The sequence below is a fragment of the Mustelus asterias genome, chromosome 2 (assembly GCF_964213995.1).
Source record: "Mustelus asterias chromosome 2, sMusAst1.hap1.1, whole genome shotgun sequence".
In the NCBI taxonomy this organism is placed as follows: domain Eukaryota; kingdom Metazoa; phylum Chordata; class Chondrichthyes; order Carcharhiniformes; family Triakidae; genus Mustelus; species Mustelus asterias.
Window position 1 is genome coordinate 157,782,957 of NC_135802.1, and position 13,992 is coordinate 157,796,948.

The 13,992-nt window shown below is 42.9% G+C and overlaps 1 protein-coding gene across 1 annotated transcript in view; it reads left to right on the plus strand.

Annotated features, from left to right (window-relative positions):
- The window catches only part of ulk4 (unc-51 like kinase 4), a 381,891-nt gene that overhangs the window by 44,873 nt on the left and 323,026 nt on the right, over positions 1-13,992 (plus strand). The window contains exons 13-16 of the mRNA XM_078229306.1: positions 1,408-1,485; positions 7,314-7,374; positions 9,177-9,358; positions 10,671-10,717. Of these exons, the coding sequence (XP_078085432.1) occupies positions 1,408-1,485; positions 7,314-7,374; positions 9,177-9,358; positions 10,671-10,717 (368 nt within the window). The remainder of the gene's footprint in view (positions 1-1,407; positions 1,486-7,313; positions 7,375-9,176; positions 9,359-10,670; positions 10,718-13,992) is intronic.

A 13,992-nucleotide genomic window follows, 5' to 3' on the forward strand; every position in this document is an offset into this window, starting at 1 on the left:
CTCATGATTTTATACACTTCAATAAGGTCACCCCTCATTCTCCCACGTTCCAAGGAATAAAGTCCTAGCCTGGCCAACCGCTCCCTAGAACTCAGGTCCACTAGTCCTGGCAACATCCTCGTAAATCTTTGCACTTTTTCCAGTTTATCAATGTCTTTCCTATAACAGGGTGACCAAAACTGTACACAATACTCCAAGTGCGGTCTCATCAATGATTTATACAACTGTAACATAATGTCCCAACTCTTATACTCAGTGCCCTAACTGATGAAGGCCAGTGTGCTAAACACCTTCTTCACCACCCTGTCTACCTGTGATGCCACTTTCAATGAATTATGTACTTTATTCTTAGGTCCCTCTGTTCCTCAACACTCCCCAGGGCCCCTACCATTCACTGTATAAGTCCTACCCTGGTTTGACTTTCCAAAATGCAACACCTCACATTTATCTGTGTTGAAATCCATTTACTGATCCTCAGCCCACTTCTCTAACTGATCAAGACCCTCCTGTCATTTTTCATAACCTTCATGTCGGGGGTCAAGCAGGGGGGCCAATTGGGAGGGCCCCAAGTACTGGTGCGAAACACCTAACTCTCCTAAAATGTCACTGAGTGTGGGAGGATTGCAGTTGTGCCTGAGAGACCGGTGCAGATCACTCCATTATTCGCGCCATTGTGACACTTGGCAATTTTTTGGGAGAATTCTGCCCATAGTTACATACAGACTGGAGAAATTGGAGTCATGCTGGGTGAGTTATGACAGTTGATGGAGGTATTCAAAATAACGATGGGTTTTGATAGAGTAAATGAGGAGAAAGTTTCCAGTGGCTGAGGGGCCAGTGAACAGAGGACGCAGATTTAAGGTGATTGGCACAAGAACAGAGGGGACAGGAAGAAAACATTTTTTACACAGCAAGTTGTGATCTGGATTGCACAGTCTGAAGGAGTTGTGGAAAGAGATTCAGTAATAACACGTAAGAGCGAATGAGACAAATTCCTGAATGGGTAAAATTCACAGGGCAATGGAGAAAGCGCCGGGAATTGGGATTAACCGTATAGCTCTACTAAAGAGCTAGCAACAGTGGGATAGGCCAAATGGCCTCTTTCTGAGCTATATCACTCTGTGATTCTTAAAATCCTATGTCTGTGTTCATAAAGGAAATTGGCTACCTGACCTTGTCATGCTTAATTATACCCACTGGAGGAGGCTGTAACTGCAGTATGTATTATGCTAAATGTGGATATAGAGGTTTATAATGGAAAGTTTTGACAAGATGTGCATGCAGATGCAGCATTTTAATATATTAATATACAGTTATTGTCGGGTTGTGGATTCATTAATATTAATATATAATCTCTTGATGTGTGGCAATATTACTCTCTCATAACTCTTTTCTGCCTAACAACAGGATATGGACTCAAAGCTAAAAGGGCTTATATACACCGAGGCTGACCTTACAGTGACCCCCATTCTGGATAACCCTAAGGTAACCAGAACAAAATTTGCTTTTATATACTTTCCAGCTAAACTAACTTGGGTTTTCTTAGTGATTTTCTCTTTTCTTCCATGAGGATTGAGAAATACAATTGAAAATGCTGAAATAAATCAATTTTATTTGTTTTATTTAAAAGCCAATTTACTAAGAAATCTGTCATTTTACATTAGATTTAACTAAGAATTAGTGATTTGCCCTCCCACTGATACTTGAGGATAAATTGCTTCAAACCCAAATAATTTAAAGTTGAGATTCTTCTACAAGGTAGAGAAAAAGCAAAAGTTAGATGTGATGTTTGTAGTTATGAAGTATGAGTTGTTATCACAGTGGACCTCTATTGATTTGTGCAGAACAGACTCTTAGGGGGGGAATTTTCCCATCCCACCCTCCAAGGGAAATGTAGCTGAACCAGTCAGCAGTTTTCTGCTCTTGTTTCCCATATTTTGAGAGTGTGGTATTGTAGATGGTGTCTCGAAGTATGTTCCATTTCGCTTCTACAATGTGTGTGGGAATGCTTGAAAAATAGAAACATAGAAAATAGGAGCAGGAGTAGGCCATTTGGCCCTTCGAGCCTGTTCTGCCATTCAACATGACCATGGCTAATCCTCTATATCAGCACCATATTCTGGGGCTCCCCCTTGACCCCTTTACAGTCTAGAAATATATCTATTTCCTCCTCAAATATATTTGGCTTCCACAGCCTTCTGTGGTAGAGAATATTACAGGTTTAGCACCCTCTAAGTGAAGAAATTTCTCCTCATTATGGTCCGAAAAGGCCTATGACTCTTGAGATATGATCCCTTGTTCTAAACTCTCCCAGTCAATGGAGATAACATCCCTGCATTCACATTCCTGCATCCAGTCTGTCCAGCCCTTTTTCAATGAGATCCCCTCTCATTCTTCTAAATTCCAGTGAAGACAGGCCCAGCTGATTCAATCTCTCCTCATAAGACAATTCTGCCAGCCCTGGAATCTGGTAAACATTTGCTGCACTCCTTCTGTGGCAAGTATATCCTTTCAGCTGAGGAAGGCTCATCCAGATTGAAATGTTAGCTCTGTTCTCTCTTCACAGATGCTGCTGTCAGACCTGCTGAGATTATGCAGCATTTCTTATTTTTGTTTCAGATTCTAGCATCCGCAGTAATTTGCTTTTAACCTTTCTTATATAAGGAGACCAAAACCGTACACAGTATTCCAGGTATGGTCTTGCCAAGGCCTTGTACAGCTGCAGAAAGACATCTTTGCTACTGTACTCAAATCCTCATGCAATAATGTCCAGTTGCGAGCTCTTGTTCAATTGAATCGAAGGACTGTTGGTTTTTAGCTGAATAGGTAGTATGGCTGACATCGATATGAGGACAGCCTTTCTGTGTGAATCAAAAAATTTCAAGGATTGCATCCTAACCCTGGTGCACCCACCAGAGTGATCAACATCGTAGTCGGTATTATGCTAGCTGTGTTTGTTGCGATTGCTGTTCAGCAAGTCATCTCTGGTGATGATCAGACCCAGGTGGTGCCAGTGTCCTGATCTTGGATGTCTCAGGACACAAAGAAAAGAACAAAGAAAATTACAGCACAGGAACAGGCCCTTCGGCCCTCCAAGCCTGCACCGACCATGCTGCCTGACTTAACTAAAACCCCCTACCCTTCCGGGGACCATATCCCTCTATTCCCATCCTATTCATGTATTTGTCAAGACGCCCCTTAAAAGTCACTACCGTATCTGCTTCCACTACCTCCCCCGGCAACGAGTTCCAGGCACCCACTACTCTCTGTGTAAAAAATCTGCCTTGTACATCTCTTTTAAACCTTGCTCCTCGCACCTTAAACCTGTGCCCCCGAGTAATTGACTCTTCCACCCTGGGAAAAAGCTTCTGACTATCCACTCTGTCCATGCCTCTCATAATTTTGTAGACTTCTATCAGGTCGCCCCTCAACCTCCGTCGTTCCAGTGAGAACAAACCAAGTTTCTCCAACCTCTCCTCATAGCTAATGCCCTCCATACCAGGCAACATCCTGGTAAATCGTTTCTGTACCCTCTCCAAAGTCTCCACATCCTTCTGGTAGTGTGGCCACCAGAATTGAACACTATATTCCAAGCGCGGTCTAACTAAGGTTCTATAAAGCTGCAACATGACTTGCCAATTTTTAAACTCATTACCCCGGCCGATGAAGGCAAGCATGCCGTATGCCTTCTTGACTACCTTCTCCATCTGCATTGCCACTTTCAGTGACCTGTATACCTATACACCCAGATCCCTTTGCCTATCAATACTCCAAAGGGTTCTGCCATTTACTGTATATTTCCTATCTGTATTAGACCTTCCAAAATGTATTACCTCACATTTGTCTGGATTAAACTCCATCTGCCATCTCTCCGCCCAAGTCTCCAACTGATCTATATCCTGCTGTATCCTCTGATGGTCCTCATCGCTATCCGCAAATCCACCAACCTTTGTGTCGTCCACAAACTTACTAATCAAACCAGTTACATTTTCCTCCGAGTCATTTATATATATATATATCATATATACATTACAAACAGCAAAGGTCCCAGCACCGATCCCTGAGGAACACCACTTGTCACAGCCCTCCATTCAGAAATGCACCCTTCCATTGCTACCCTCTGTCTTCTTTGATCGAGTAAGAAGGCTCACAACACCAGGTTAAAGTCCAACAGGTTTATTTGGTCGCAAAAGCCACTAGCTTTCGGAGCGCTGCTCCTTCGTCAGGTAAGTGTGAGTTCTGTTCACAAACAGGTCATGTAAAGACACAAACTCAATTTACAAAATAATGGTTGGAATGCGAGTCTTTACAGGTAATCAAGTCTTAAAGATACAGACAATGTGAGTGGATTACCTGTAAAGACTTGCATTCCAACCATTATTTTGTAAATTTAGTAAGACTCGCTGGCCTGTAATTATCTGGATTATTCTTGCTACCCTTCTTAAACAAAGGAACAACATTGGCTATTCTCCAATCCTCTGGGACCTCCCCTGTAGCCAGTGAGGATACAAAGATTTCTCTCAAGGCCCCAGCAATTTCCTCCCTTGCCTCTCTCAGTATTCTGGTATATCCCATCAGGCCCTGGGGACTTGTCTACCTTAATGTTTCTCAAGAACCCCAATACCACCACCTTTTTGATCTCAACATGACTCAAACTATCTACACATCCTTTCCCAGACTCATCATCCATCAAGTCCTTCTCTTTGGTGAATATTGACGCAAAGTACTCATTTAATACCTTGCCCATTTCCTCTGGCTCCATGCATAGATTCCCTTCCTTGTCCTTGAGTGGACCAACCCTCCCCCGGCTACCCTCTGCTCTTTATATATGTATAAAAAGCCTTGAGATTTTCCTTAATCCTGCTGGCCAATGCTTTATCGTGACCCCTTTTAGCCCTCCTTACTCCTTGCTTAGGTTTCTTTCTACTTTCCTTGTATTCCACACTTACCTCGTGTGTTCCCAGCCTCCGAGCTTTGACAAATGTTTCCTTTTTCTCTTTGACTAGGCTCACAATATCTCTCGTTATCCAAGGTTCCCAAAATTTGCCATACTTATCCTTCATCCTTACAGGAATGTGTCGGTCCTGAATCCCTGTCAACTTACACTTGAAAGCCTCCCACTTTCCAGATGTTGATCTGCCCTCAAACATCTGCCCCCAATCTACATTCTTCAGTTCCTGTCTAATATTGTTGTAATTAGCCTCCTCCCAATTTGGCACCTTAACTTGAGGACTCCACTTATCTTTATCCATCAGTACCTTAAAGCTTACTGGTTCAGCTACGATTCCCTTGGAGGGTGGGATGGGAAAATTCCTTGTGGTATGATTTCTTCTGAAAGAAGGTATTAGTTACACAGAGCTCGTGATAGCAGCAGAGCTCTGGCAGTCTCTTGAGGTTAATTGACCCTGTTTGAGTTGAGAGGCAGAGGGACAGTACACATTCTGAAACATTTGTGGTGAAGTTCTATCACTGAGAGTAGTGAATTCCTTACAACAAAGCCTTATTTCTTTATGTTCATTCATGGGTTGAGAGCATCTCGGGCTGGGCCAGCATTTATTGCCCATTCTTAAGGCAATAAGATCATGGTGAGCTGACGTCTTGAACCATGGCAGTCCATGTGATGGAGGTACATCCACAGTGCTGTTCAGGAGGCAGTCCCAAGATTTTGATCAAACGACAGTGAAGAAACAGCGATATATTTCCAAGTTGGGATGGTGAATGACTTGGAGGGGAACTTGGGCATGCATCCTGGTCCTGTGTTTCCTCTGAACTCTATCCTTGAAAAATGAATGTGGAATGTTTTTCTTTCAGCGATCCATGCCCTTTTAGCCTTGATTGTTATAGGGAAACAATGTCAATGTTCAATTATCAAGTTCCATGTTGATCACTGCGCACAGTATCGACCAGCTGCAGATGTCTGTCAATCCAGTGCAGGTGATCCTGACATTCCAGCTTACCAACTGGAATGAGTTATTTCTTTTAATTTTTTGCCTGATGTGATGGATTTGGTCCAATTGTTGAGCAGAGAATCTAAGCTCCAAGAAGCTGATGGACTGTGGCGGATCAGCACCTTACTAGTCAGGGTTGCCCGACTTAAGGTGGCCAGTGGCTGATATGTCGGGAACAATGTTCACTCCCACTGGAAGGCAGCATGTAACACCCCTTCTCTACGTCTTTTGAGTTGGGCTTATCACTCGTAACTGTTGTCTCCTGTGTTGTGTTAACACTCTGCAGTGAAACTGGAATGTCCTTTCCAGAGTGAAAGCCTGGGCAAAATTCATGGAGATCCTTGGCTGCCCAAACATTATGGTCCTCCTCTCGGCACCCCAGCTGGGTCCAAAAGAATGCAAAGCTCCACATTTGGCACTTGCTTGGTTGCAGGAGTTGCCAGAAAAATTATACATTTGGACATCTGTCAGCCTTTGGACTCCACTCGAATTTTCATCAGGGTTTATTCCCTTAACCTTCAACTATCCTGAGGCATTCATAAGGCAGTTGCAGCTATTCATCTATAGCTGGGAGTTTGGTTGCTGAGGTTTAAGAGGAGCCTCAGGCACACAGCGTGCAGGCCCACAGTGTCCCCCAGTCAAAAGTGGAATATTGGCAGACACTTCATGCTGGGCTGAAATGTATACAGCAATCCCAACGATGATGGGTATGCTGATTGCAAGAAGTCTGAAATTAGATAGCAAATTAACCATTGTCACCAGTTGTTATGGAAATCATGTCCCAGGCTTGTCTAGTTAACATGTACTCTCCTCCTGCTTGGGACAATGCAGCATATAGCCAGAAGGAGAATTTGAAACTAGGACAAGCCCGCTCTGTCCTAGAGATACATCATTTAAATTTAACTCATTACCAAATCTTTTCTTTGGAAAGACGATCAGTTTTATGAAACCAAACAGTGTGCATCGGACGTTGTTTAGAGAAGGCATTGAAATCCTTCCTATCACTATTTTTGTTCTTATGAATATAATCTATTTGTATTTTAAGTTGTTGAAAAAAATGTTGACTTGCTTAATTTGAATTAAGCGAAATAATAACATAGCAAAGCAGTGTTTAAAACAAGTCAAATTATGAGCTAATTCAAATTTAATTACTTTGTCTTGTAGAGTAGAGTGCATGATATCTATGTGTTACAAGGATGGAATATTCTCAAATTTAAAAAACTTTAATTTCAATCAAACATTACTCGCTTTCCTTTCTCCAGCGTTTTTTCTGAATCATCGTATTTCTCTGTGCTGTGAAACATTGCAGTCTTCAACTGTTAGTTGTCCTAATAAACATATTTCTCTGTGTGTTTTGTGTTATAGATATTGAAACCAACACCCATGAAGTTTGATGCTAAAACGTTAAGTGTTCCAGCCTATTCAGGTAAGTATTCGTAAAAAAAATTGACAGAAATATAAATAAAGGAGGGACTGAGTTGGAATAGAAATGGGAAATATGTAGTTTTGGTACAGGAGAGGAAGTGAGTTTTGAAACTAAGCTCTAGGTTGAGTTTTTGAATCATGCAGGTCAACCTGAGTGAGTGGCTGAGGAAGGAGAGTGATATCAATAACAAATGAATGAAACTCATGACCGACTGAAAATTACGGTTTAGTTTGCCCAGTTGAGAACCTTTTGATCCATGACTTGATATCAGGTAAACCAGGTTGTGAAGTTTTCTTATTTACTTACCCTGCTTGCAAGTGATTTCTGACTCATCTGCTTACTTGTTCACCATGAGTCAGGTCTGACCTGCCCTATTTGCTTGCTTGCCCAGACTGAGGGTTTGCAGGTATGTCTGCTCACTCACTCAGTCCAAGTGTTGCTTGGTCAAATTCTGGGTCCTTAGCATCACAGCTCATCGCTAGGTCTGCCCAAGTGCTCTTTTTGATCCTGTATGATGAGTGCCTTTTGACTAGTCACTCGCATGCCTGCATTGAATGCTTTCAAGCCTACCTGCTCCCAGGTATACCCTGACTGACCTGTTTAGTGATTGGCTTTGAGTGCTTCCTAGCCTTCCATTTCTTCCCTACCGCCACATCTGCTACCTTGGCTGGGATTTTCTGGCCCTGCTGTGCCTGACCCCCGTGGGGGGATGCAGCGGGCCAGCCAAAGGTCCATTGACTTTCAGCGGGACTGGATGATCCTGGCGGTGGACAGGACTGGAAGAGCTATCCGCCTACTAATGCCTGCCTGTTTAGCCTCTCTACTTTCTGGCCAGCCTGCTTACCTGCTCCTCTGTTCTAAGTACCTCCCTGTTCATTGTGTTATGAGAAGTAAAGGAAGAGTGGAAGAGAGAGATAAGAAGAATGAGAGAAGGCAGGGATTGAAGGAGCAGGGTGATTGAGCAAGAAGTAGAGGGAAGAGAACAGAAGTGAAAGAAGGAAAGAGAAAAATTGGTGAAAGAGCATGACTTTTAAAGAGGCTGACCAGTATCATTTGCCTTTGGTAGAGTGTCATGAAAAGTATTTTGGTGGATTTGGCCCAAAAGAAATGAAATAAATAATTTTTGTGATGCTTCTTATCAGGGAAGGACATGTTTCTTGAGCAAGCTGTGAGTGAAGTTCGCTTTTCAATCAAACAAATTCTGCAAAATGTTAAGTTGCTCCAGTTAAATTACACATGCTCATCTTGCCCTTGCCGGGAGATGTGTTGGCCGCAATTTATTCATACTTATTCCCCTCTGGCATCATCTGAAAGTGTGTTTGCAATCCTTTGTATGGGGGAAAATGACAAAAATCAATTTTTTAATGCATCAGATGAACATCCGCCATTTAGAATGGTTGTGGGACATATTTGGATACTGAGATTTCAGAAGAGCAGGAGGAGGTTGGTAGGTGTTGCACAAAATGACAACCATCAACCCTCCCAGGGAAGGACAATGTCTAGCTATTCGACAATTTGAACAATTGAATGCTTAACTGCCAATCAATTTTCATGGGTAACCAGTCATTTTAACCTGCATCTGTCAAGCTACACAGAATGTCCCTCGAAAGCAAAGTATTCTACAATGTGATATTTATTGGTCATGTCAATGTAACAGTTATTTGTGTTTTTCCTTGGCAAAAGAGCTCTAATTTGCCTTTAGGTGGGGGTCTTCATAGTTGAAGAGTGTGCTGGGCTACCTATTACATTGCAGAGATAAAAAAATAATAATAATGGTGTCCTTGTATCTTGGTAAATTGCAGCTGAGAAACTGGTATCCCTAAAGGGGCAGGACTGGACCCTTTTCATACAGCAGCTGTGCTCACTGATTGATGCTGGTGAAAAGACTGCAGGGGCACCGAGAGCCAAATTGAACTTGATGTGTTATCTCTGTTCAGTGACCACTCATAAGGAAGTTGCTACAAGACTGATCGACTCACAGCTGGTAAGTGGCAAACACTTCAGTGGTTAATGACTAACTGCAGATGCCAGGCATTCCATTAGCATATCAGATGAATTCTTAGAATTGTGACTTTATTTTCTATTTATAAAACTGACATTCCCACTGCATATGTATGGCTTTGTTATGCTATAACTCGATGTTGTCTGGGTCCCTGGAGTTGGGCATCAAAACAGTCCCCTGCATTGCTGGCCTTTTGCTATTTTAAGTCCACTGCGTCTCTCCGACAGGCTTATTGCGTGGAAATTGGTCCTTTTGCTGTGGAATTGTTTGAAAGCAGGGTGGTGGTTCTTCCAAAATCCTGTCCAGTGGTCAGAATGAAAGGTATTATTTACTCCACACTTGAAGAGAACAATAACCTGATAAAGAAAGGAATTTTTCCCATTTAGTTGTACCACAGATCAGATCTTTTCTTTAATCCATTCATGGGATGTGGGCATCATTGGCAAGGCCAACACTTGTTGTCCATCCATATTGCCCATGAGATGATAGATTGTGAGCCGCCTTCTTGAACTGCTGAAGTTTACTGTAAATTGGCTTTTGTTAAATCTGGTAAATAGATTACTGCAAGTGAGATCATTGCTGTTTGCTTGGATTAATACTCTTGAAGATCGTTACACTTTCCTCCTGATCATCAGAGTTGAAGTCAACTTACTGGAAGTGTCACTCCACTGTTGAAGGAGAACATTCTATCAGCAATCTGATATTGTAACACCTTTCAGTCCATTATCGGGTGGCACGGCGGCACCGTGGTTAGCACTGCTGCCTCACAGTGCCAGGGACCCGGGTTCAATTCCAGCATCGGGTGACTGTGTGGGTTTCCTCCAGGTGCTCCAGTTTCCTCCTGCAGTCCAAAGATGTACAGGTTAGGTTGATTAGCCATGCTAAATTGTCCCTTAGTGTCAGGGGGACTAGCAGGGTAATTATGTGGGGTTACAGGAATAGTGCCTGGGTGGGATTGTGGTTGTTGCAGGCTCAATGGGCAGAATGGACTCTTTCCTCACTCTAGGGATTCTATGATTCTGAAGTGTTCTGCGTGGGCCCTAAACTGACACAAGCAACATTTAAATCGATGTGGAATTATTACATTTCAGGTCACGTTAACAGTTACTTTACAACCCCATGTCTGGCCAAAAGGGAAATGCCTCTAATGTTCATCATAAATATCGATGGGCTAAATATTGTTCCAAGCAATCTGTATTCATGTATATCAGAGTTTGCTGTAAACATTGTCAGGATGCAGATCTCCATATGAAATTAATATTTAACAAAGTGTCTGTTGTGCCTTTGTTTGCAGTTCCCAGTGTTAACCCAGCAGCTGCGTTCAGCTCCAAATTGGGATATGTAAGTATGGCACGCTTCAATTTAAGAATAGAATGCATCTGTTTCATGCGTCATAATTATTGGTTCTTGGAAGCAATTCTTTAAACCACAGATCTTTCTGAAACAATTCAGATTTAATTTAGTTACAGTTCGAATGCCCCCTGCTGGTGATGCTAAGTAAATCTCTGGATTGATGTTTGATTAGAAAAGCAAACTGCATACTACACCTTATCACCCGAGTAAATCTATTGCTGCTGTGGTTTCTGCATGTGGCTCAACTGGTTGAGGAGTCTATATGGTGGAGGGTTAATGGGGCCGCAACACCAATTGCATGTGGTTGAGTTGAAAGTAAAACAAACAATGGAGAAGGGCAAATAACAACAGGAGTCTCAACTTTAGAAAGGTGTATGTTGGAGAAATGAGTGAAATGTCAAGCAGCTGGACTGGATCCTGTTGTAGAGGGAGAAGGAGTAATTAATTCTTGCAATAATGTGTAGCCGGAGTTTCAAATTAACTATACACTTGATGGGAAGGATAGCAGGGAAAGAAAGGAATTATCGGGCAAATTTATGAGGAGAACAGAGGACAGTAATGAATATAAGAAAGCAAAACTTTCACATTATTGCCCTGATATTAATGTAAAGTAATTTTACTTTGCACTGATTCCACAGTCATAGTATAATTGGCTGCAAGACCTTGGCCTCACGGATGAAAGTTGGGACATCGGAGATGGGAGTCCCACTGTGCTTTGCTTTAGACACAGTTCAAGTCCTGAATGGCCAGTTTTCAGTTGACAAACTTCGCACTTGCTTCACACTAAATTTGCGTGAATGTGCAATAGGAAAATGGTCAGAAGTAATGAAGTAGAAAATGGAATTAATTTTGCAGCGGATAGTAAATGCAGCATGAATGACTTGGTAAATAGTAACGAATTCCCCACAGCATTGCTAAAGCTAGTCTGTAGCATGATTGCTCAAAATTACTTATGCAGGGGGTAGTTGCTAAATATTCGTAGCAACTGGTAGTCAAGGGAATAATAGGGCCAATGAGGAATCCCAGTGGGGAAACAACATTGAGTGAGCAAAAGAATACCAATTATCCAAAATCATCATGTATTTTAGTTCTCTTGTTAAGATTAAGCACTCTCTTCCCAATGCAGAGCAAGCAGTGGAAACATAAGCTAAATGCTGGTATATACTGACAAAACAATCTATCCCGGAAAATGTTGTCCACAGATTTCGCACTAACTCACTCTACAAATTCTGTGTTTGACAAAGGATCACCTGGACTCAAAATGTCAGCTCTTTTCTCTCCTTACAGATGCTGCCAGACCTGCTGAGATTTTCCAGCATTTTCTCTTTTGGTTTCAGATTCCAGCATCTGCAGTAATTTGCTTTTTTTTCCAACAAATTCCAGCTCCCGTTCTTATGGCCCTTTTGTCATTAGAGTGCCTCTGCCACTGTTAAATTTTCTCAAAATGCTTCCTTACTTCGGCTTTTGACACCCTTGATCCTTGTTTCCACCAAATTATTTGTCTTCCACCTGTGCCATATCCCCTGAGACAATTTTCATTTCTTGCTCTCTTATGTCAGGAGGCACATGACAGGTTAAGTGATTCTTCGCTGGATTTGTCTTGACCATGTCAAATATTACACTCCTCATCCAAATCCTACTATTCCCGAATCATCATATTAGATAACATTAGAGGGTTTCCTCAAGTTGGGAATAATGAAGCACTCAGAGAAACATGGGATTTTAAGATGGAGTCACCATGACATCTTCCTCAAATCATCTTCCTGGTCAAACAATGTGTTGATTTAAAAATGATCTTCCTTGTTTTCAAATCCTTCCATGACCTTGCCCTTCTCGATCTCTGTAATCTCGCCAACACCACAACCCACCTAGATATCTGCATTCCACTAATTCTGGCCTCTTGTGCATTCTGAGTTATAATTGGTCCATCACTGGTGACCATGGCTTCAGTTGCTTAGGCCTCGAGGTCTGGAATTCTCTCCCTACATCCCTCCATTTTGTTTTGCTCCTTTGAGACACTCCTCAAAACATTGTTAATAGAATCCAAGCTGGGTAGTGAAGTCAAAACCGAGACGCAGTCATTGGAATTTTAAGAAATAAATTCTAAGTGCCGAACGAGCGTGAAAATGAGAGAGAATCGCGCCAATTATTTGGGCAAGCTCCTAGTCCCAATCTTATGGCACTCAGGGGGAGGGGGCAGAGCCTAATCTCGCTAGTGAAACCAGCTGCTGAGTTCTTGAGGCGCCATTGTGCAGGCGCCCCAACCTCCCACTGCACTGGGCGATCTCCTTTCACCCCCTCCCACGGACATTGGGACCCGCTGTCGATTGCTCCCTGTGCTAGTCTCATCCCTCACCAGACATTGCCCCCCACCGGCTACCGCCCCTGCAGTGTTACCCCTAACCCCGCTCAATCAGCACCCCTACAAAGTTCACCGCACTCCTTCGATCGCCGTCCCTGCAGAACTCCCCCCATCTCTCCAATCACTGCCCCTGCAAAGGTACACATTCCCGATCGCCATGCCCATCTATCATCACCCCCTCCGCAGAGCTCCCTCCAACTCCCCATGTCATGGACCTACCCCCTCAGACCCTGCTCCCTTGGCACTGCACCTGGAACTGCCAGGATACCTGCTGGGCAGTGCCAGGGTGTCTGGTGGGAACTGCCAGGCTGGCACTGCCCAAAGGGTCCCACCAGCGAGGCCATCACATGTGGTCTCCACTAATGGAGGCAATACGTGATTCTTGCTGGTGAGGACCTTGATCAGTGACGAGAGCGTCCGGGGCTCACTAATGACATGTATGCATGTCATGCATATTTAAATATAAATTAAATATTTTAAATCGCCAGCAAATTAGTGCTGATAAGATAGCAGGAGGCGAGAAACTAAGTGCGACCCTTATATTTTGCCTCTCGCAATATCTTACCGGCTCACCTCGCTGATCGACCAGAGGGATGAGCCAGTAAGATCACGCCCAGTGTTTGTCACTGAGAGCATATATTGACTTTGCTCAATCTCATAGCTCTCCTCATGCCCAGTATCCCAGCTGCCCCCTATTTATATGTTCAAAGCACTTAACTAAACAATTACCTTCACCTGTGTCTGCTCACAATATAATTAACATTTCACCAGATTCCCCTTTCTTTCCTGAAACAATAAATTTAGAACACACTCAAATAATAACAAAACAAAGAAAATTATTTTCCACATTTCTTATAACCCACCATAATACAAGATATACCCCTTCTAGAGCCTCCATCAA